The sequence below is a fragment of the Gasterosteus aculeatus genome, chromosome 7, assembly GCF_964276395.1.
Source record: "Gasterosteus aculeatus chromosome 7, fGasAcu3.hap1.1, whole genome shotgun sequence".
Lineage (NCBI taxonomy): Eukaryota > Metazoa > Chordata > Actinopteri > Perciformes > Gasterosteidae > Gasterosteus > Gasterosteus aculeatus.
In genome coordinates, this window is record NC_135694.1 from 4,962,398 (window position 1) to 4,984,873 (window position 22,476).

The window sequence follows — 22,476 nt, forward strand, 5'->3', positions numbered from 1 at the left end:
CGGCAGCTGCTGGAGCTGTCGTGGTTGTGGGTGCTTGAGTTAGATGAGCAAGCATCTGATGAATCTGATTTGACAGAAGATTCACCTGGGAAGTCATGGCGGACTTGAAACTCTCTTAGCCGCTTGCCAGCTTCTTCACTCCACGCTGCAGGGCGGACACCTGATCCTCCTGCTGACGTGACCACTTCGATTTGATTCAAATGGGCTCAAAAGAGGGTTAGGGCTTGTCGGTTTGATACAGCCAAAGTCAGTGTTGTTGTAGTAGTCGTAGGAAAGAGCAAATTTACAATGGAACCTGTGGCAAAGAGAGGTCGCTCCGAGATGTGGGAGCACTTCAATTTGATTTCCTCTAACACGGTTTGTAATAGGCAGGCAAATTCTGTCATTTGTATTGTGTAATTATGATGTTTATTTTTATTGTGGAGACCACCCGATATTTGGCTCAACCAAACATTCGAGTGAAGACCCGCTAAAATATTGGGTCAAACACAAACATGTGTACCCACATCTATTTGTATTAGCACGTAATCTTATGAGTGCTTTGTGAGCGCGTTTTTTTTTAAAGCTGGGGAAACAGTATCTAAGAAACCGACCCAACACCAATACTGTGAAGAAAATTGTGTTTCTCAATAAAAATCTATAATTATTTCATGCCCCATCCCATTGTGTCCACAAGCACCTCAATATCCTGTCATAAGAAACCTGTCCAAAAGCACAATCACTGCCCCACTGACCTTTCCTCTGTAAATCACTTCCCACATTCAAACAATTCACATAAGTCCCTATGACTGCCATGAACTGCACATGCAGTAGGAAGCACTTGCCGCTATTTTAAATTATATTGCGTATATATAAGTCATATATATATATCAAGGAGAATCAGGTCATGAAAGGGAATATTCAGCTGATTGCAATCTGCACCGCACCCGTAGATTCCCATGAACGCTGCATTGTGTCCTTCTGCGAGTATAAGAGTGTGTGCCTGCTTATATTTTGAGCGTCTCTCTTTTAAAAGCATTTGAATTATTTCAAACTCATCTTAAATGAACAACATGAACAAATGACCACAACAAATTTCCATGACTTTTCCAAAACTTTTGGGATTTTATTTTTTTCCATGACTTTTACAGGTTTTCCATGGCCGTGTGAACCCTGCATAAGAACATTAAGAAAAAAGATTCGATGGATTACACGTGAATCGTGTGTCATGCCCTCCGCCGCGGCGTCCTATCCTCGAGTGGTGACCGAGGTGTAGGTCTCTCCGTGTCTGCGCCGGATCTTCAGCTCACGATTCATCTGGCACCAGACACACGGGTAGCACCACAAGAACTTGCAGCAGTCGTCACAGCAGGAGCCCTGCGCCAGGAAGAGGGGGGAGGGCACAATGAACGTTGTTATACTCTTGTGAATATTATTATAACTGTATTTATGTTATTGTTCTTTCTTACTTTACACGCTCTAATCAATAGATGAGCTTAAAGGATTTCTGCTTTGCTTCAACTAGCAACTAAATGAGGGTATGGACAGTTCAACGTAGGTTACAACCCCTCCCTTCCTCGCTTTTATTCGATAAGATAAGTAGATACTAGATAAGATGTACGCTTCCTTCATGAGGAGTCACTTCCCCTAGTAGACTTCCCTTGTTTCTTCCCTTGATACGGTTTGTTTTCAATGAGCCTCCATTGGAATGTGAATTCCCTGCACAGTAGATCCCAGCGGTGTGCTTAGTGCCGGTCCACTTTGCTATAACAGGGACACGCGCTATAGGATTACTTAGCCTATCCTGCTCCCTGATTAAAGGAACACGTTTCTGCTGGTACCTGTTCAGGAAAAAAACGATTTCTGAATGTTAACTTGTCTGTTATAAAGTTCTGAAGGGCTTTTTCAAAGTAGATTGACTTTAATGCCTTGGAAGTGGCAAAGAGCTTGGGTTCTATATATGATCTGATTACATTAATGTTTAATTTGAGATTTACGTTAACTTTGTCTATTTTGCATCTCGGAGTTGTGACACATCGATATCCCTTCATTTTTAAAATACAGCAGAATATCAATATACATCTTCTGACTTAATGGATCACAAACCATCAGTTGCTGAGCAGGCTCCCAAAACGACTCAAATTCCAGAGGGCTACTGGGCCACGTTATGGACTAAAAGCAATATTTCATGCACCAAACCACTAGTCTGTTGTTTTTATAGCTTGACACACAGCGGCCATTATATTCAGCTGATTGCAATCTGCACCACACCCGTAGATTCCCATAAACGCTGCATTGTGTCCTTCTCATCATTTCTCTACAGGAAACAAACTGCCATGTGGATATTTGCAAATCCGCACTGAACAGTACCAGACTAAGCGCTGCATCTCACTGCTACACACAGGCTCTAAACCACCACCCACACTGTTGTGTTGTGGGAAAACTAGTTCTTCAACTGACTCTTTGCTAAGCCTCGCTACGTGCTGCTAGCACTTCATGGTTGCATCGGGCCTTACGGGGATGTTGTGGCGCTCTCTGACGGAGGAGCGGAGCAGGCAGGACACCACGCAGCAGACGTCCAGCAGCGGCATGCAGCAGCACCAGCCGTGGTCTCCGGCCGTCTGGCACTGCATGCAGGGGAAGAACCAAAGACCGCAGCAACCTGCAGGGCAAAGAGAGAAGAGTGATCAGATACATCTCACTCTTGTTTTATGTGTCCTCTTAGGGCACAGTTGTGAAAATGGTGTGCTGAGGTCGTTTTACTCCAGCTGGAAACCGGAGGTGTCAGTAGTCCAACCCTCCACCTGCCCTCTGTGACCCAACTGTTAACTGTGTTAAAAAAGGAAACTTTTACACTTATGGTTTACTGCAGCGATTCCCAAAGTGTACTGCAGGTGGGCCGCGAGAGGTCATTTACAATAAATAAATAAAATGTTTTTAATTTTCAATTTTGAAAAGTTTGAAATTAATATAAAAATATGTATGATGCAGCACATTTGTTATGTGAAACATTAATTGATTGAGCACAAACAATTTAAACGAACAGATTGGTTAATCGGTTGATCCATACTGGTTGTACACGGCGCTCAAGGCGCTCTGCCAAACATGCCAAAGCTTGTCTACGACGGCGAGATGCTGAGCGGCGCTCAAGCGCGTGAGATATGGAGCTGCTTTCAGGGCGCGTCGGAGAAACAAAGTTGTCGTTCTCCCCGAGCACTTCATGAGACTAAAGAGCGAGAGACGGTACCCTTTTCTTTACAGTAGCTGAACCATCTTAACGGGGAAAATAAGTTATTCTAAAAGGGGCCCTTGGCAGGCGGCGTGGCTGGAGAGCAGCCGAAGATTTAAGGCGTGGATGGCAAAGCACCGTCTCTACAGTTGATGTCGTGGCGGCATCTTTCCTCCATACTTCACTGTCTTTAAAGACTTTATCTTAACACAGATTTCTCATTAGGCATAAATGATAGTTCACCCTAAAAGGGTAAGTTTCTAGTGGCAGTGGTCTTTGTCCACGTCAGACATTCTGCTCCCCGGTGGGAAGTTGTTTCGACCTGATCACCAAATTAAAGTTGCACATGACAAGGCCGTTGCTTTCCACGGTCTGCTGGCAATATTTCTATTCAACAAGTCCAGTGCAGACAGGTGACCACAGCATCCTGTTGTGACAAATGTCAGACATTGTCATCACGGAGATCCACTGCCGGGTTTGACTTACAGGTGCCCATGTCGCTGCAGCAGTCGCAGACGCCGGTGCTCCACGTGCCAGGGCCTTGGCTGGTGGTCACCACGGTCACCACCTGGGTCGGCTGCTGCTGGACGGCCATGTCTGGAGGATTGAGAACACACTTCTCAACGACACGAGATAAGACATACAAGGAATTTGACTTGGCGGTTGGTGCATAACACCAGACAAGACGATGGACAACTTTAAAAAAAAAAAATGAATATAATATAAATAAAAAGTTAAAAATAACGTGCACCAGCGAACAGAAAGTAGGGAAGGTGCAGAGAGTGATGTGAAGTCACCTGTTGCTTTGTTAAAATCAAAATGTAACGTTATATGTGGCGAAAAAAGCAGTCAGGTATCAGTCCAGCCACCGTTTAGGCACCGGTATCGTTTAAAAAGTATGGGTTTAGCATCGGAAAAAACCCAACGATGTCCCTCACTTTAGCTTCCTCCTTCACCGGCGATGATTAATGATGTTAACCAAGCGAGATAGACTTAAGAGACACCAGAGCGTCTTGTTCTCTCTCAATGTTATTACATTTGAACCATAATTAGGTCCGTGACTAGAAGTGAATTACCATTACAGTAAAATAGTGAATTACAGTAAAATAAACCAATCTCGCACGCAGATGTATCTATTACATCGTCGTCGTGCCGAAGGTTTAGAGAAGGTAATTGCTCCCCGGGCAAAAATGTGAAAAAGCCATAGGTTTAAAATGTAATGAAAGTCGCTTTGGATAAAAGCGTCTGCTAAATGACCTGTAATGTAATGTAAATGTAATATTACGCTGTTATAAGCTCCTCTATATTGACGCTAAAATAAAAGACTTTCTCTGACCTTTTTTATCCCCTTTTCGTCGGGTGTGTCTCGGTTGGATGTGTGTCGGTGGGCTCCACAAAAGTTAGTTTCTGTTTCACCGAAAGCCTGATGTGCCTAATTCCCCCCACACACACACACACACACACCCACGCGCGCGGTGGGTTCGCGATAGTAACGGCAAATAATACTTTGGACTAACCTAAAAACAACAACACAAAACACACACAACTGATGTCTCCCTCTGCTGTCGGTTTCGATGCAGACTTTACAATTAGTATTATAAGGAGTTCCGAAAATAATCTACTAATCACAGCGAAATGATTTAACCTGAGGGCGTTCTCTCGTTCTACATGCAACACGCAGCCGCGACCACAGGGGGGCAGCACCATGCAACACACGACAGCCGTCTGCGGGGGGTCACGGGGTAACTTTAGTATAAGTGAATGGACACTTTAAATACAACTGTGTGTGAGATTCACTATGAATGCAGTGTTGATGGAGCATTAACTGCAGGCCTCGTCGGCCAAAGGACTAAATGAGGAGGGGGAATAAATATTTATCAGCTTGTGTGTGCGTGCGGATGGAGAGTGTGTGAGTGAGAGTGCGGTTGATCGCATGGGGTCAGTCTCCAGTGAGACAGCACTGAGAGAAGACAGGGAGGACAGACTCGTACCATCTTCATCGTCCTGCGGACGGAACGTAGCGCAAGTTTGGGGAATAACGTCTGGGAACAAAAGCACGAGCTCACCCGCGCGCGCTTTTCACGTTTCCACCGGGTCCTTCTCGGTGCTGCTCCTCTTCAACGTCGTCATCAACTGGACCGTATAGACCGCGCGGAGCGGCTCCGGGGTCACGCGCTGGTCTACCTGCGCACGAGCAGCGTCTTCTACTACCAGCATGAAGGTGCACAGGTAGACCCCTCGTGGTGCTCAAGCACCTGCCCCTTTGCCCTGGATAAGAAAAGTGCCGCTTCTGCTGCAGCCTAATTGTTTCTTTATTCATCAATATTTAGGAATAAAATGACTCTCTCTCTGTCATCAATTCCCCCCAAATGTGTTTTGATACTCGACGGGGCATTTATTTGAGTTATTGTGGTAGTTTTTCGCCCCGACATGCTCCTCGGCGCGCACAAGCCCCTCCTCCTTCATCCTCCTCCTCCTCGGTGCTCGTGCAGTGTTGAGCGCCGAACGCCTGCAGCATCGGACAAACAGGCGATGACGTCATTTGGTGATAAATTAACCGCAACATTAGCGCCACTGAAAACATTACGTCGCAGCTTTGCGTGATTTCGAAGCTTTGTCGAGCTGTTTACACTGAGAAAGAGAAGAGAGAAGTGACATTTTAAGCGTGCAAATCATCCAGTCATTTCAACAGGGTGGAAATGTACTCCGTGTTCCTGCATCAGTGCGTCCATCAAACAGGTTGGATGTCCAGTGTCTCTCTGAATAGTCCAACGCTGTCCTCTGCAGTCTGACGGGCTCACCTTCGCCCTCTGAGCCTCCTCCGTCTTGTTCTCACTGGAAATGTGTAATTTAGCCACTTTGCGTTAGAAGCAAACAGGTTATTGAACCATGAACACGTTTTTTTATTATTTTTGATTGTGGGGTTAATGTCATCAAACAGAGTCCTCACACTATTTGTATTTTTCTCACAGGAGACTCCCACACACTCTTCCGTCGACCCGGAGATGACCGGGCTACATGAGAGGCTTTTCCAGGAAGTGTTATTGGATATTTTGGACACTCAACTCAAAAGGAGTGGGAGCGTCCACTGAGAAAAAGAAGAATGTTCCCCTTTCACCTCGTTTCCTCCCCAGAGTTGCAGCTATGCAACAGATATCGGACGTGTGAACTGAATTTAAGGGCGAATTAAGGAAAACATGTCCCTAATTCTTTGCGTTTGGATTGATAGTATTAGACTTTAAGCTAAACTAAACTAATGGCCTGGTTATGATTTTCTCACATGCTTTTTGTGTATTGTATGTGTATGTAGTGAAGAGCTTGCTATTTGAGACTATTCACAACATCTCTTCTGTTTCTCCTCCTGTTTTTCTGCATCACTGACTTTTTGGGTGACGGTTGAAATACGATCCGCTATTTAGTTTCTCTGCAATGCAACTCCCACATGAAAGCGCCGCGTCGGCCTCTTAATACGTTTGCCAAATTCCCACTGCGCATTGAAGCGAATGATTGGGACACAATCGTAGCAGACTTTGGAAATACATGTAACGTGTTAAGTTATTTGCCGTGTGTGCTTTAAAGACACTCTGTCCTTCGACTCTGCACGTTAAGATAAAAGAAACATAAAAACTAACTGGGAGACGATCCCGTATACGTCACCTCTGGGCAAACAAGAAATGTTCGCCCATTTCCCTCCATCCGTTTCATTCTCAGGAGGCATTATTCAAAAGGTGCGAGTTCAGTGAAAGCAGCAACACGAGGCTCAGTCCACTTTTCAAGACTTTTAATAAAACTTTTAAAACATTTGTGATCAAGGCTCCTTCAGAATGAATTCAAGCGGTGAGTTGCAACGGTGGGGACAAGGGCGGAACCATGGTTTAGACATTGGAGGGGGGGGGGGTCCGACGGTACAAATAATGCCTGCTCACGCCCCTCGGCACGGAATGTCGTAGTTCATAGGTTGCGAGCTGGAGCTTGTTAACTGGAACCTCAACATTGTCTTTGCCCTACGGTCGATGATATCAAGCGAATATATTCAACTGAAAGCAGCTATAAAAGTTTTAGATTTTAGACTTTGAACAACAGCCGGTCTGTGAAAGATTAGAACTGGCCCGCGCGCCCCCACGAAAGCCAAGCTGCAGGTCAGCGGCCGCCGCGGACCCTCCGTCCGGAACGTTCCTATCCACTGACGACCTGCCTGGTGACCACCGAGGTGTGGCCCCCCCCACGGTGCTTCCTGATCTTCAGCTCACGATTCATCTGGCACCAGACACACGGGTAGCACCAGAACAACTTGCAGCAGTCGTCACAGCAGGAGCCCTGGAGGAGGAAGAGGGGGGAGGACAAACATTCATGTTCAATATGAGATTACGGTTAACTTTGTCTATTTGCCCTAAGCAAATGAAAACTACAAAAAGTATTCAGTTCATGGTAGACCACACCCGTAGATTCCCATAAACGCTGCACTGTGTCCTTCTCATCATTTCTCTACAGAAAACAAACTGCCATGTGGACATTTGCAAATCCGCACGGAACAGTACCAGACTGAGCGCTGCATCTCACTGCTGCACACAGGCCCGAAACTACCACCCACACTGTTGTGTTGTGGGAAAACCGCACAACTGCAACACAGGAACTTCCTCCTCCTCAGTTCCATGCCACGCTCGAGTTCAACTGACTCTTTGCTAAGCCTCGCTACGTGCTGCTAGCACTTCATGGTTGCCTCGGGCCTTACGGGGATGTTGTGGCGCTCTCTGATGGAGGAGCGGAGCAGGCAGGACACCACGCAGCAGACGTCCAGCAGCGGCATGCAGCAGCACCAGCCGTGGTCTCCGGCCGTCTGGCACTGCATGCAGGGGAAGCACCAAAGACCGCAGCAACCTGCAGGGCAAAGAGAGAAGAGTGATCAGATACATCTCACTCTTGTTTTGTGTGTCCTCTTAGGGCACAGTTGTGAAAATGGTGTGCTGAGGTCGTTTTACTCCAGCTGGAAACCGGATGTGTCAGTAGTCCAACCCTCCACCTGCCCTCTGTGACCCAACTGTTAACTGTGTTAAAAAACGGAACTTCACCAGTTTCACACTTACGGTTTACTGGAAAAGGAAAGTACTACTCATCCCGTGATGAATATACATCATCTTGATGTATTGTGGTAGGTATAAATTGTGGGGCTATTATGCTACATTTATATATATTAAATCAATGCAGCGAACTGAACCATAAGTTGCTTATTGTGTTTTTATTGAACTAAAAGCATATGTAAATCATTGCAATGTTAATTCTTAATAGTTATCACACCCGGTCATAGGTACCAGATGCATACAGATGATGTTGTATCTGCATCTTTCCACCACACAACTTGCTTCTTACACCAAACATGTGTACTGTTCTATCAACACCGATCTGCTCTCATTCGGAGGACGAGTTTCACAGAGAGTGACGTTGGTGGAAATGATGATTTCTGGAGTTTGAAGTATAGTATGAACTTCAGTCAGGATATCAGACGCTGGATACTTCTGTTTCAACCGTCCTTCCTTTTTAAATCTCCCTCTTGTGAGTCCGTCAGGCATAAAGGATAGTTCACCCTAAAAGGGTAAGTTTCTAGCGGCAGTGGTCTTTGTCCACGTCAGACATTCTGCTCCCCGGTGGGAAGTTGTTTCGACTTGAACACCAATTAAAGTTGCACGTGACAAGGCCGTTGCTTTCCACGGTCTGCTGGCAATATTTCTATTCAACAAGTACAGTGCAGACAGGTGACCACAGCATCCTGTTGTGACAAATGTCAGACATTGTCATCACGGAGATTCACTGCCGGGTTTGACTTACAGGTGCCCATGTCGCTGCAGCAGTCGCAGAGGCCGGTGCTCCACGTGCCAGGGCCTTGGCTGGTGGTCACCATGGTCACCACCTGGGTCGGCTGCTGCTGGACGGCCATGTCTGGAGGATTGAGAACACACTTCTCAACGACACACGCCGCAGTCGCTGCTCTTCCTATGTTACGTTCAGACCGGACGACAAGAGAAAGCGTTGAACCGAGAGTTGGTGAATGTGCTGGTATTGAAGCTATGCATGCGGAGGACCGTCACGCTATTTCACGTGTTGCATGCTATAGGAAAGGTTGGACCACCACCACCACACCCACACCCACACTCCGCCATGACCACCATCAGCGATGGTTCTGTTTTGTAACACAAATGTCACTTTCACTTCTCTCGTTGACAATAGCAAGTTTACAGCTATTCGTTAACCCCAACCAAACCATTTTAAATAGACTGGAAAGTTGACAGATAATTATTATAATAAGTATTCCTTCCTCAAGGTGCTAGATATTTTTCATGCAGGACGTACGTATCTTTATATATTCTTAATTTTAAAAACAATCGTTATGGAATAAATCAAAACCAACAGAAAACGTAAACTGTATGTAACACAGCAATTAATTAATGCATTTATGATGAGCTCTTTTTAAGCACATGGCTAATATTTGCACGAATCAAATACGTATGACACACAAACCATTGTGAACTTGAATGTATGAATTCTAAGTAGTTCCCTCTCAAATGGTGACGCAGGCTGTGTAGCATGAAGCTAACATTAGCTCACGTCAACTCGCAAAACGCTCAATAAACTTTAACAGTTTATAAATTGTTAATGCAGATTTGGTTAAATTAGTAACGGTAGCCAACTAGCTCTACTTTTATTTATTTATTTATTGAAGTTGTGAGTCACGGGAAACGTACTTAAAAGTGATGTGAAGCCACCTGTTGCTTTATTAAAATCAAAATTAAAATCAAAATGTAACGTTATATGTGGCAAAAAAAAGCAGTCAGGTAAAACACGGCGCATTACATCACATAATTCATTTAGAGAGTTGCGACACACGCGGAGCATCTAATGTTATTAAAAGCTGCTCTGTCCCCGTTTTTAACCACAATTAGGTCTGTGACTATAAGCGAATTACCGTTACAGTAAAATAGTGAATTGCAGCAAAAACAAACCAACCTCGCTCGCCGATGTGACACCACACGTGTTATTACACTGTTATAAGCTCATCAATATTGAGGCTTCGTCTCACCTTTTTTTATCCCTTTTTTCGTCGGGTGTGTCTCGGTTGGAGTCGATGGGCTCCCGCTGCGGCTCAATTCAGTTTCTGTTTCCTGGAAAACCTGCGATGGCTAAACCCCCCCCCCTAAAACTCCCCCCCCCCCCACCCCTAAAACCCCACCCACGCGCGGTTCGACTGCCAGTAAATCTGTTTGAACGAGAACGCGCATCCGGCAGCGTGCGTCTAGAGGCGCTCGCGGAGGATGCATGTGGATGCAAACTAAACGTTTTGCATGAGCCCTGCCCCCCCAGCTGCCCCCCTAACTTTGATGAACCCAAAAATAAAAAATCAACCCGCCATTATGTCCACACAAGCTTCTCAAAACAGTGAACAGTGAACAAAAATGTCCAATGCCTCAAATGCTACGTCCCTGATTCCAACGTGCAGAGCACACAGCGAGTCTGCTGCGGAAGGTGCGCTGGTCCTGCAACCCGACTGGAGAGACTGAGCTGCCCCAGAGCCTCTGAGGGTGAAGTGAGCTTCATCAGGTGTAGTTTAAACATAAGTTTAACTTAGTTACATTTGTGATGAATGTATTGTATGAAAGAGGATTCAGTACAATCCTAGGCCGAATATTATCGAAGTACAAATAACACAAGTGGAGCATCATGGCTGTTTGACTTGAACTGAGTCGTCTTTATAGAACGCAGGTTCACTTGACCTCGCCTAGGTCACATGTCCATTCAGGGGCATCCTATTGGCTACCGCTTAACACACAATACTGTATATAATGTATAGGAAAGTAAATACAACAGATCGTGACAATGGAGGGCATATACCCATATATGTTAACACGCCAACCCGCCATGAACGTTCTACATGCAACACGCAGCCATGACCACAGGGGGGCAGCATCATGCAACACACGACAGCCGTCTGCGGGGGGGGGGGCACGCAACACAAGTCACGGGATAACTTTAGTATAAGTGAATGGACACTTTAAATACAATTGTGTGTGAGATTCACTATGAATGCAGTGTTGATGGAGCATTAACTGCAGGCCTCGTCGGACAAAGGACTAAATGAGGAGGGGGAATAAATATTTATCAGTTTGTGTGTCTGTGAGCGCACGCGTTAGTTTGTGTGTGCGTGCGGATGGAGAGTGTGTGAGTGAGAGTGCGGTTGATCGCATTGAGTCAGTCTCCAGTGAGACAGCACTGGGGGAAGACAGGGAGGGCAGACTCGTACCATCTTCATCGTCCCGCGGACGGAACGCAGTTTGGGGAATGATGTCTGCGAACAACAGCACGAGCGCATCACCGGTGAGCGACTACACCTGCGTGCGCTTTTACGTGTCCACCGTGTCCTTCTCGGTGCTGCTCCTCTTCAACGTCGTCATCAACTGGACCATAGTCCGCGTGGAGCAGCTCCGGAGTCACGCCCGCTTCGTGCTGGTTTTCCACCTGCTGGTGTCCGCGCTGGTCTACCTGGGCACGAGCAGCGTCTTCGACTACCAGCTCTTCGCGGGCGCGCGGCCGGCGCGCCCCGCGTGCCTCGCCATGGTCGTCGTGCTGATCAGCAGCGCGTGCAACCTCCTGCTGACGCTCACGGCGATGGCCCTGGACCGCTACTGCGCGGTGTGCCACCCGATGCGCTACACCTCCGCGGCCACGCGCAGGTGCAGCTGGCCCTGGCTGCTGGGCGCGCTCACCTGGCTCGTGGCTCTCGGGATCCCGCTGGTCCTGCTCCTGCAGCCGGAGCCCCGGGCCGCGGGCAGCGGCTACGACGGGGTGTGCGGCCGCGAGCAGCTGCGGAAGGGCCAGCTGCAGAAGGTGGTGTTCATCGGCGTGTGCACGCTGCTCATCCTGTACAGCTACGTGAGGATACTGGTGGAGGGCCGCCGGTTGGGGGTGGTGAATAGGCGCAACCGGGCCGGGTGCCGGACGATCGCGCTGCACGGCAGCCAGCTGGCGGTTTACATCCTGCCCAACTTCGTGAACTTCGTGCTGACGGTGCTGATCGACCGGGGGCTCATCCGGTCGCAGACCAAAGAGCTGTCCGCCGTGGTCGTCTTCGCGTTCTTCAGTTTGGCGCAGTGCGTTGCGCCGGTGGTTTACGGGTTGCGTAAAGAGGAACTGCTGGAGCAGTTGAGTCACCGGTTCCCCTGCTGTTCCAGGTACTTTAAGAGGGTCCTCGGCTGGACGGTGCGCGCCAGCTCGACACGCGCCCGACACACAACAAGGTACGTGACCGGGCATCCAACACAAGTGCGGTGCTTATACGCAGGGTGCGGATTCCCTTGCGCCACCTTTTAAATGTGAGCAACGTTGTCAGCGTAACACGATGGCTGGAGTCACTGGTGACCATCACGTTGGTGTCAAGCTTAGCAACCCAAAATTTGTGTTGAGTCGAGTGATGAACAATGTACCATTTCATTATTTATTTCTTACCAGTAATAACTCCACATGGAGCTTCAACATGTAAGAAATTGGTTTCAAAGTGGGGAAAAAAATGTTTCCATATTTCATATTTCCACCCTAACGTTAACACTGTCACATGAAGTGATAGTAAATGACTGAACACATTGTGGGAAATTCCAAATATATATATTTTTTGTCAGGGGGGTGGGGGATTTTGGAAATCTGCTCAGGCTGGAACACATTTAATGGACAGACGTGTTACCATACAGTAAATACACCGTTTGTTTCCTAAACTATCAAAGACAGACCACATATGACACAGGAAACGCAACACAATCCTCATTCACAGCCTAGAGGTGTGATGTCTGCCACAGAATTAGTCAACACCAAGCATGAAAATGCATAATCGAGCTACGTCCATCTGAACGAGGGTGATGCATCACAAGATGGGGCTCGCATGTTTGAAAGAAACGTGTGAAGTGATTTGCATGTGGTTCATCATTTCTGCTATGATGAATCACAAGAGGCATCTCATGCACTTCACTGCAAAACCCACAAGACACATGAGCTCACCGCTGTTGTGCTGATTTTTTAGTTTGAATTTTCCCCCTCAGGGAGCGGACACTCACAGCACAGACGACCATCTACCAGGAGACCTCGCAAGTCCCAGAGGAGGCGGAAACAAGGCCAACGTCTGGTCTGGAGTTCCTCACGTGACTTGGACTCACGTCCCGGCGCTATGGACCGCACGCCCGATGGGCAGGGAACATCTGGATGAGTTGAAGCCATCTTCCACAAGGGGTCTTAAAAAGGTTTTTTTTCCAAACCCGAGACCTGACGTTGCGTTCGTCGAGATACCGCCACGAGACACAAACACACGCGTCCGTCTTTGACCTTGTGTCAGGTGTCTCCGGTCCAGAAACCTCCGTCGTTTATTGGATTGAAAATGACTGGGATGGAGGATCTCGTATCGTCCGGGGCAAATGTCGCGCCCACGTGTGCTCAACCTGGCGGAGGCAAATTCAATTTTACGGCCACATGGATATTTCCAGCTTCTTTTTCAAATAGGGAATTAGATGAGACGATCGAGGCCACACTGATATCTGTGCGTGGGAACATTTGGCGAATCAGAATCAGTGCGGAATCTAAAGAATACCCCCCAAAACCGGATCTATTGCTAGGATGATGACACATTGGGCTTTCAACACACCGCGCTCATCGAGGTGGTTAAGTTCAACACACAGATTTGCACTTAACACTTCATGGGACTAAACTAAAATGAACAGGAATATATTTCCAATGTTTGTCAAATTATTTGGCGCCAATTCATCTTTTTTCCAGAGGCAAATACACCATGATAAAAATACTGATCACGTCTGCTGCTCTACATGATGTTTATAAGAATGCAAAAGTGAGAACATCAGTACGTCATCATGGTCCGGCTCTATTCACCTCAGCTTTGAAACAAAACTAAGCCGGTCTTTGAAAAGGGGAAAAGCCCGACATCCTTTTGTTATGACCGCAGGTCTCGAGACGTGCCGGCTCAAACTTCCTGTTTTCACCGCGGCACAGAAGCGCTCTGGTGACAGCGCGCTACCCGGCCGGCCGGTGGGGGGGGGGAATGGTACTGCCCCGGAAGAGAGAAGCGAAAGCAGTGGTTCTTTTTGCTGAGAACGTTTTTTTTACCAGTTACAAAAGTAGGGTGAAGACCAACAACAGACACCTGACCCCGATAGAAGACAGCACAAGAGACAGATTAATGCACGCGATTTTTATTAGTCCTGACCGGTAGGTGTGCCGCAAACCAAAAAGTTCAAAATAGATCTGCGCAGACATTGACTCCAAACATAGCAACCAGATAACACGAGAGGCATTCGATCACCGTGCGAGGCGAGAATGCGCAGATCTTAAGGTTGCTTTGACAGATCAGAACACCAGCGGGTGCATTTATTGTACAACACATTACTTAAAAAGGACCAGATATGCAGACTGTTACTCTATCATTAGTTAATGATGCCCAGTTTTCTTTTGATCTGGTAAACTGACGTCTGCACACCGGCTTCTGAAGGCAAAAGGTTTTGCTTGTGACATTAACGAGCGCTGAGTGAGCTCCATTGACCTGCAGAAAGGCCTTAAAGTACATTAACACCCAGACGTTATATACATTTGAACACAAGCCAGTCTTTTTAAATACCGGTTAGTGAATAGCTAAAAACCTAGATTAGATCCTCTGTTAACTGGCCTCTTTATCTCTAAGTTGCATCAACGGTTTTAGTTTCCTATTAAACAGACAAATAACACCATAACTTAACCTGTCAACGGACTAAACGATGAAACCACTAAACCGTTAAAACAAAGGCAGAGATTCAAAGTCGACGCAGCGGTTAAAAGCTCCACGCACACACTGGATACATTCAGTCAGCAGCTGTTTCACGTGCGGGGCTCATTTGTGAAAATACAGTTCTTTCCGTCGTATCGATTCATTCACAAGTCTCGCCATTAAACTAATGGAAGTTAGAGAGAGAAACTGGTTTGCGAAGACGCCAAAAATCAATCCCGAGTGAAGACGACTGAAGCTGCGGTTTCCGGCACGAGGACGAAAGCGATTATGGCGACTGAGACAACTTGGCGTGCGGGACCCTGAACTCGGCCAGAGATGCAGAAGAGTGAAGAGAGGGAAACAAGAGGTACACGGGGCGAGTCTAGAAACCCAGAGCGGGAGGAGCCACCACTCCACCGTTCTCCACCACGGCGGCAGAGATGGCCCGCATGTTCTTGTAGAGCTGTCGGGACTGACTGGAGCGCAGCGACTTGATGTCTCTCAGGATCCTCTCGTGGGCCTGAGGGACAAAACGTTGTGTGGGAAATTATCTCCGAAACGTTGTCAAAGCATCAAATTATGTTAATAAATGGTGAAAATAACATTGAGCTTTAGAGCCTTGTCATCCTTTCTGCTACACACTCCCACAGTTATTCAGTGAGGACCTTACCTCCACACACCAGGTCTCACACAGCATCTTCTCATGCTGAGCCGAGGCGCTGCCCCCACTCAGAGCGCGTGAAGCCCTGCGACGCGGAGGACAACAAAAAAAAACACGTCAGCTCAGAGCAAATAAAAGTAGAGCACAGAGAAGGCGAGTGGGAGTCTGAAACAAGCGAGGAGACAGAGAAAGACGAGGCGTGTTGCTAGGATTTAAAAAAACAACAACAAAAAAAAAAAAAACATTGGACTTGAGAGTTTGATAACTATGGTTTTTGTTGGGCATACCTGGACAGGACCACCACCATGGCGTAGAGGTCGATGGCACAGTCTGCCACTCTGCTCAGGACAAATTGTTCATCTGCAATAGAATGACACAAGCCGAAGAAAGAATTTTTTTTTTTTCTGAGGAGAAGCAGTACCGATGTCTGAGAAGACAGTTGGGGATGTTTTTCCCCCTCTACAAAAACACCCACAGAGGCCTCGTGTTCTTTTCCTTCTTCAAACCCACTCACCAATGATCTTCTTCCCGTGTTTGAGCAGCAGCTCCTCTGTGACACCTCCAAACTGTTCGATGGCCTTAGCGGTCTAGAAAAAAAATCATCAGTCATATCATCAGCTAAATAAGTACGTCTTACAGAAATGTCTACAGTTGCATTACGATTCTCTCACACACACACACACACACACACACACACACACACACCAGTTCTCCGCTCTGAGCCAGCTCGGGGTGGACGGTTCCCTGCAGAGTCAGACCCGTGCTCAGACCGGCCTTTCTGCAAACACAGCAGGACAGGTATCATGACGCCGAAAAACAACAACATGTTGGTCTCCTGTCCCCCAAACGAAGTGTGGGACACAAACCGTTTGGCTCTTTTGGCGATTTCTCCAGCAAGCATCCCAGCGTTGCCGATGGGGTTCTTCAGGGCCTTCTGCAAGCTCTTCAACTGGTTACCAGCGTTCTAGGAGGAGGGGAGGAGGGGGGCAGGTAGCATTTGTCATTGTCTGTTGCAGTTAATCGGAGTCTACCCTTTTTGCTTGGACACTCTCAATCTGGATTGACAAATCAAAAGAGTCCACGGTGTAATGAAAAATATAAATACATTTAAAAAAAAAAAAAAAGGAAGTTGCTTCACAAACGACCGTTGGTAAAAAGCCACAAGACGCAGCGAGCTGAAATCAGTAGCACCAGCGACACGCTGTGGGATCGAATCATAAGGTTCGCAAACGAACGTCTGATTTCACCTGGAAGCCGTTGAGGGCCACGAAGAGCCTCAGGATGTCGTTGGTGCCCTCGAAGATTCGGAAAATCCTCAGATCCCTCATCACTCTCTCCAGCCCGGTGTCCTGAGGAAACGGGATTCAGAAAGGTGATGACCAGTCAAAAAAGCATCAGTCGTTCCCTTTTTCAGTTCAACTCCAGCCAGAAAAAAAAAAGCGGTGAGATTTATCTTAAGTCACTTAACAGCTGCACACAGGAACAGAGACCAGCTATAAATAAACTGAAAAGTACACAAATGTCCCTCCTCGTCCCCCTCGCCTATTGTGCACACCATCTCCATGCATAAAAACAACATTTTCCACTGTTGTGAGAGTCTGGTGACCTCCTGCCCCGTCCGGCTATTCTTGGGAACTTCTTAGTTGTTTGTTTTTTAACAAGATTCCATAGATTTGGTATCAGTGTCGTCTGAGCGCGAGGCAACGCTCAGTTACGACAAATGCGGAACCTCAACAAGAGGAACTAATGCGGGGTGGTTGTTTCTAAGAGCGTATCGCCCTCTCCGTGCCGGGTCATCGCTGAGGAGGTGCTGATCTCGTTGACCCATGCGGGAATGTGATAACCACGGGCGGAGGTGTTGCTGCGTTGGTGTGCGGCAAATTCACGGAGGAAACGAGGCAATGAGATTCTTAGGTTAGAAGAGGGAACGTTTGGTGTAACCAGGTGAGCCGCAGAAGCAGCTTTTTAGGAACCATCAGCACGGGGGTGAAAACACACCGCTGGAGCTCACCTTCATGTAACCCATGCCGCCCATAACCTGAACGCACTCGTCAGTCACAGTCCACGCAGCCTCCTGCAACAATTTGAGAAACAACAAAAAACATCTTGAATTCAGGGAAGAACAGACACAGCCCCCTTCCTCTATCTGGCAGCGGAAAGAGGAACACCAGAAGCACAGTGAAGACATCAACGGTGGATCAGAGCCCCTCGATGTCTTACAGAGGCAAAGATCTTGCTGATGGCCGCCTCGATCTGGAATTCCTTGGCTCCGCTGTCCATGTTGCCGCTGATCATGTACGCCATCGACTGCAAAGGGACACGGAAGCGGCGCGTCAGCACAAGCGTTCACCTCACTGAACACGAGCGTTGAGACAATGGACAGACAGGACGCGTAGAAACAAAACGCCACATGAACACACAACGAGCTACTTTGATCGAAAAAAAAATAAATCTACGTGGCGCATTTTAGTGACAAAAATATGAAGATCCACCGACCTCGGTGACGTACTGCAGCATGGCCATGCGAGCCACCTTCTCCTGGATGACGCCGTAGTTGTGGATCTTGTTTCCGAACTGGGTTCTGTTGGCTGCGTGGTCCACCTGATGGAGAGAGGGAAGTGCTGAGCACCTTAATGCATTGATACAGGTGCTACGATCAATTCGTCAGATCGGTTCTTATGAATGCATTGTGGCAAAAATATATTTATTTTTCTGTCTAACTGGAGTTCATCAATACTTCATTTTGGTCATTTGCAGCAGGGTTCCTTTCAGAACATTACTGCTTTACCTTCCTTTTAGAAAAACCTTATTTAATAAAACGGTTAGAAACATTACAAAATGCGCATTTCTTTTGAGAACAGACGTGACCAAGGGCACTTTTGGATCTTCAGCAACGTTGGCAGGAAGTTGCACGGTTGAAAAGAGGGTGTCACATCACTTTCCGTCCACATCTGCATGTACTCACAGCTTTGTTGATGACTCCCTTCATGGTGCCGGAGAGGGCGGCGGCCATGCCGAAGCGCCCGTTATTCAGGATGTTCATGGCCACCTTGAAGCCTTCGCCCAATTCGCCCAGCAGGCAGTCAGCTGGCACGCGGACGTTGTCAAAGTAGACCTCGGCGGTGTTCGACGCCTTGATGCCCATTTTCTTCTCTGGGGGGCCGCTGTGATAAAAGAGGAAGAAAATAAAATTAAGAATATAGCATGAGCCCAGAAAGCTCCACGGAGGCCGTGTCGTGATGCCCAGCGACAAACAACGCAGCATCTAAAAAGAACGATGCGCTCACCTCGTCACTCCTCCGAAGCTCCTCTCCACCACGAAGGCAGAGATCTTGTCCTTCATCTCCCCCGTCTTGGGGTCCTTCATGGGTGTCTTGGCGAACACCGTGAAGATCTCAGCCAGACCGCCGTTGCTGACAAGGGAAAAAATACATTAAAAAAAAAAAAAAGCATCAGAAAAGAAAAGACTTTCAGGCATTACAGAGTTACGTGACACATTGTAGAATGCTGCCACCTTGTGGTGAAAACAACTGGGGCCACGTGCGCCTGGTCCTCACCTGATCCAGATCTTGCTCCCGTTGAGAGTGAAGAACTTGCCGCACGGCGACTGAACAGCTGTGGTCTTGATGGAGGCGGCGTCTGAGCCGCTGGCCGGTTCGGTGAGGCAGAAGGCTGCGATAGTCTCGGCTGGAGGGGCCAACGCAGAGGTTATCAAACGGCTTGTTTCATAGCATATTGTAGTTTTTGGGTCTTTTCCCGAGATTCTCAGAGAGTAATAACATTTTTTTTTTTTAAATGGTGCGGACGACGCCAAATTCTTACCAGTGGCGAGCTTGGGGAGGTACTTCTCCTTCTGGGCCGGATTCCCAAAGAGCAGAATGCCCTTGAAGCCGATGGACTGGTGGGCTCCCAGGGTGATGCCGACGCCGAGGTCGTAGGTGCCGACGATCTCGACCAGCCGTGCGTACTGTGACATCGAAGGCATCGCGTCAGACTCTGCTTACCGACCGCAGTACAAAATGTACGTGGAGGTAATCGAGCGGACGCACCTGCGTGTTTGAGAGGCCGAGGCCGCCCAGGTCAGAGGGCACCTGCAGGCCAAAGGCGCCCATCTCCTTCAGGCCCTGCATGGTGTCGTCCTCGACCTTCTCCAAGGCGTCGTTCTTGGCGGCATCGTTCACTTCCTGTTCGCAGGAGGCGGAAACAAATTGTGAGACGTATAACCTTTTTTTAAATGATAAAAAAGGTACGCAAAGAAAAGTGTGGATACAAATGTATCTGAGACATGAAAGAGGACGTGATTTGGAATCACCAAAAAGAATTTGTCGACGGGCCCAACAAGCTCCCGGAGGAACTGCTCCTGCTCTTGATTCAGGGCTGCAGGAGACACAAGAGGTATTATTATTTTACAGAAATGGTTGATGGGAAATGAATGAACATAAATCATCTCAACTTTACCTGAGGGATAAGGGAAAACCTGGGCAGTCTCGATCTGCCCCTTGAAAATGTTGACAGCATACGATTTGGATTCCTGCGGGAAGTTAAGCCATTATTAATATATTGGACATTTGTAGAATCCATTTTGACAAAGGACTTTTTTTGAGACATTGACGGCCGCGTATATTAAAACTAAAACACATACTTCGTAGTTCTGCAAGATTTCATAAAAACAACAAACAGTAACTGATAATTAACATACGGTAGAAATTGTCTTTTCCACTTTAGCAGCAGTGTTACTGCCGACTGCGGCCGTCTTCTCCAGCACCGCCTGGAGAGGAAGAGCAAAACAGATTCAAGACAACGGGAGGAAGCTCGCAAAAAGTTTAAGGATTCAGTAAAAAAAACTAACTGCATCTGAAAAGAAATACAACTTTAATAGCATGGTGTAAAAATAAAATGTTGCTTAAATTGGCAACATGCCTGAGCGGGGAAAAAAAGAATCCAGTGTTATGAGCCAAGTAAAACCAGAATGACGTTTATTTTCCACTTGCAGCCACTGAAGCTCCGATCTTAAGTGGGTGAGAGGTGGTCCCAAGGGCAGAAGCCAGGCAGCCGAGTCCCCAAGCAGCGGGTGGACTGTGCACTTGGCACATGATTATTAAAAGGAAAACAATGCCGGTCGTATTGCATATAAATGCCTGTAATTATCGGCAGTTAACTTCAAATAATAAATAAATTCAAATAAATAATAAATTCATTATGATTGAATCTTCATTTATCACTGGATTTGTGGAACACTTGTTTCCTGTCAACGCCACGTGATGAAATAATATCCCTACATCGTGCTCCAAGATCGTGTTTGTTTTTGTCTGCATACACACCCTTTTAGTGTCGTTAACCTCTCATTAAGACATTCAGCACTATAAAGCTGTAGAAAAACCGAGGAGGCGGAGCCTGTGTGCCCAGGGCGTGCACAGGTGTTCTGTGCTACAGTGACTGGGGTGGGATTTGTTGATCCGTCCGCTCCGTTTATGAAGGACAGCTATCAAACGAACTGGATATAAAATGAGCTGAAATGTTTTGTTTAGCACAACCTGACAACTATAAAACGCACATGGTAAATGAAACTACTGAATCAAACTTCAAGAATCTTCAAAGCACCACAAAAAAAAAGGAAGAACACACAATTGTGCTATAGATTTGAAGGGAAAGGCTCAACGGGGGGGGAGAGACGTCTGGACCACGGCGGTCTCCACAGTGTGACCTTTATGGGGGAGTCACGTGACCAGTGAACTCTCCCCCACATCCAGCAGGGAGGGCATGCCGACGTTATGTCAGCGGTCCACTGCCCAAAACAAGGGCAGCAGTGCACACAAGCCAATAACCCATGGCGGGAAACAAATATATATACATACATTTTATAAAATGAGGATGTAAATAAGAGTATGTTGCGGAGGGCCCCAGTCGGGCCTCCGTTGTTCCGTTACCTCCGCGGCTTGGCTCGCGTAGAGACGGGGGTTCTGTACAGCAACGACGGCCCCGGCATGACGCTGACCTCTGTGGAACGAACGCACACAAACAGGGAGGGAGAAGTGTGTTTCACTTTGAGTTGTTCCCTCGCTCGAGCGGACAATGAAAGTCTTCGTCCAGAGACGATATGTCCAACACTTCCGCGCGTTGACGTCCCCTACCTGGACAGCCCGGCAGGGATCCGCAGAATGGAGCCGCACAGTGCGGAGGACTGGCTTACTTTACGAAGCAGCATGGTTCCCTTTTGGTTTAAGGACACAGAAGAATAAACGAAAAAACGATTTTCTCAAATTAACTGAGTGAAAAATAAACAAGGGAGGAGTAACTTAGACGCAGGCGAGACGCAAAGCGGAGTAGCTGCGGACGGTAGTTTTAGGCTAAGCTAGCAGTTACGTCATGACGTTGGCCCGATATGTAACGTTAACTTAACAGGTTTAGACCAGAAACATTAACTTGTTAACATAGTTATCGTCCTCCTACCGAATGACTATAAAAGCAGCATCACCCACCAATAAATATTGTATGAAGACAAGTTCCGAGAGTCCGTCTAGTAGCCGGTTGTTCCTCCGAATGAGCAGATATCACGGTTCTACGGATGTTGTCTACCCGCGGTGCATCATGGGAAATGCGGTTTTTATACGCAATGTCTGCCGGACGTGCTCGGTGTCCTATCAAACCCGGTACATAGACACACCGGTTTGACCGAGAGAAACATTAACATAACAGATTGCTCCGTAATAAAGCAGTATATTCTGTTAAAATAAGGCACTTATCGCTGTTGTGTTCTTAATGAGGACTTAAAAAGGGAACCTGCCCCACGCCAGATGAATTATATGGCATTATTTTTATTGGCAT

The 22,476-nt window shown here is 47.3% G+C and overlaps 4 protein-coding genes and 1 long non-coding RNA gene across 11 annotated transcripts; 2 read left to right on the forward strand and 3 right to left on the reverse strand.

Moving 5' to 3' along the window:
* Positions 1–1,080: 1,080 nt before the first annotated feature.
* Positions 1,081–10,390, reverse strand: LOC120822430 (placenta-specific gene 8 protein). Of its 4 annotated transcripts, none has more exons than XM_040182123.2 (4): positions 10,281–10,390; positions 3,695–3,805; positions 2,496–2,641; positions 1,081–1,356 (listed from the first exon to the last, which is right to left on the reverse strand). In XM_040182123.2, the coding sequence occupies exons 2-4, from the start codon at positions 3,801–3,803 to the stop codon at positions 1,228–1,230; spliced, it is 384 nt and encodes a 127-aa protein (XP_040038057.2). In that variant the 5' UTR covers positions 3,804–3,805; positions 10,281–10,390; the 3' UTR covers positions 1,081–1,227. The 4 variants fall into 4 exon arrangements, with proteins under 4 accessions (XP_040038057.2, XP_040038059.2, XP_040038056.2 ...); XM_040182125.2 differs by lacking the exon at positions 10,281–10,390 and adding an exon at positions 5,275–5,621; XM_040182122.2 differs by lacking the exon at positions 10,281–10,390 and adding an exon at positions 4,545–4,887.
* LOC120822431 (uncharacterized) lies at positions 4,993–7,009 on the forward strand. Its single transcript, XR_013468431.1, has 2 exons — positions 4,993–5,437; positions 6,181–7,009. It is a non-coding gene; the product is annotated as an uncharacterized LOC120822431 (long non-coding RNA).
* On the reverse strand, positions 6,973–10,389 carry LOC120822429 (cornifelin homolog B). 3 transcript variants are annotated; one of them, XM_040182120.2, is made up of 4 exons: positions 10,281–10,389; positions 9,032–9,196; positions 7,941–8,086; positions 6,973–7,525 (listed from the first exon to the last, which is right to left on the reverse strand). In XM_040182120.2, the coding sequence occupies exons 2-4, from the start codon at positions 9,138–9,140 to the stop codon at positions 7,385–7,387; spliced, it is 396 nt and encodes a 131-aa protein (XP_040038054.2). In that variant the 5' UTR covers positions 9,141–9,196; positions 10,281–10,389; the 3' UTR covers positions 6,973–7,384. The 3 variants fall into 3 exon arrangements, with proteins under 3 accessions (XP_040038054.2, XP_077963276.1, XP_077963277.1); XM_078107150.1 differs by having other exon boundaries at positions 9,032–9,142; positions 10,208–10,300; XM_078107151.1 differs by having other exon boundaries at positions 10,208–10,299.
* On the forward strand, positions 10,337–15,592 carry LOC120821572 (putative G-protein coupled receptor 148). 2 transcript variants are annotated; one of them, XM_078107142.1, is made up of 2 exons: positions 10,337–12,492; positions 13,266–15,592. In XM_078107142.1, the coding sequence occupies exons 1-2, from the start codon at positions 11,333–11,335 to the stop codon at positions 13,561–13,563; spliced, it is 1,458 nt and encodes a 485-aa protein (XP_077963268.1). In that variant the 5' UTR covers positions 10,337–11,332; the 3' UTR covers positions 13,564–15,592. The 2 variants fall into 2 exon arrangements, with proteins under 2 accessions (XP_077963268.1, XP_040036221.1); XM_040180287.2 differs by having other exon boundaries at positions 13,285–15,592.
* On the reverse strand, positions 14,427–22,275 carry acadvl (acyl-CoA dehydrogenase very long chain). Its single transcript, XM_040180285.2, has 21 exons — positions 22,131–22,275; positions 21,783–21,862; positions 21,579–21,648; positions 20,351–20,419; positions 20,110–20,182; positions 19,964–20,028; positions 19,701–19,835; positions 19,474–19,618; positions 19,209–19,338; positions 18,939–19,064; positions 18,617–18,815; positions 18,148–18,252; positions 17,872–17,958; positions 17,663–17,725; positions 16,899–17,000; positions 16,518–16,615; positions 16,357–16,429; positions 16,166–16,238; positions 15,939–16,011; positions 15,661–15,736; positions 14,427–15,510 (listed from the first exon to the last, which is right to left on the reverse strand). The coding sequence occupies exons 2-21, from the start codon at positions 21,854–21,856 to the stop codon at positions 15,373–15,375; spliced, it is 1,974 nt and encodes a 657-aa protein (XP_040036219.2). The 5' UTR covers positions 21,857–21,862; positions 22,131–22,275; the 3' UTR covers positions 14,427–15,372.
* Positions 22,276–22,476: the final 201 nt, after the last annotated feature.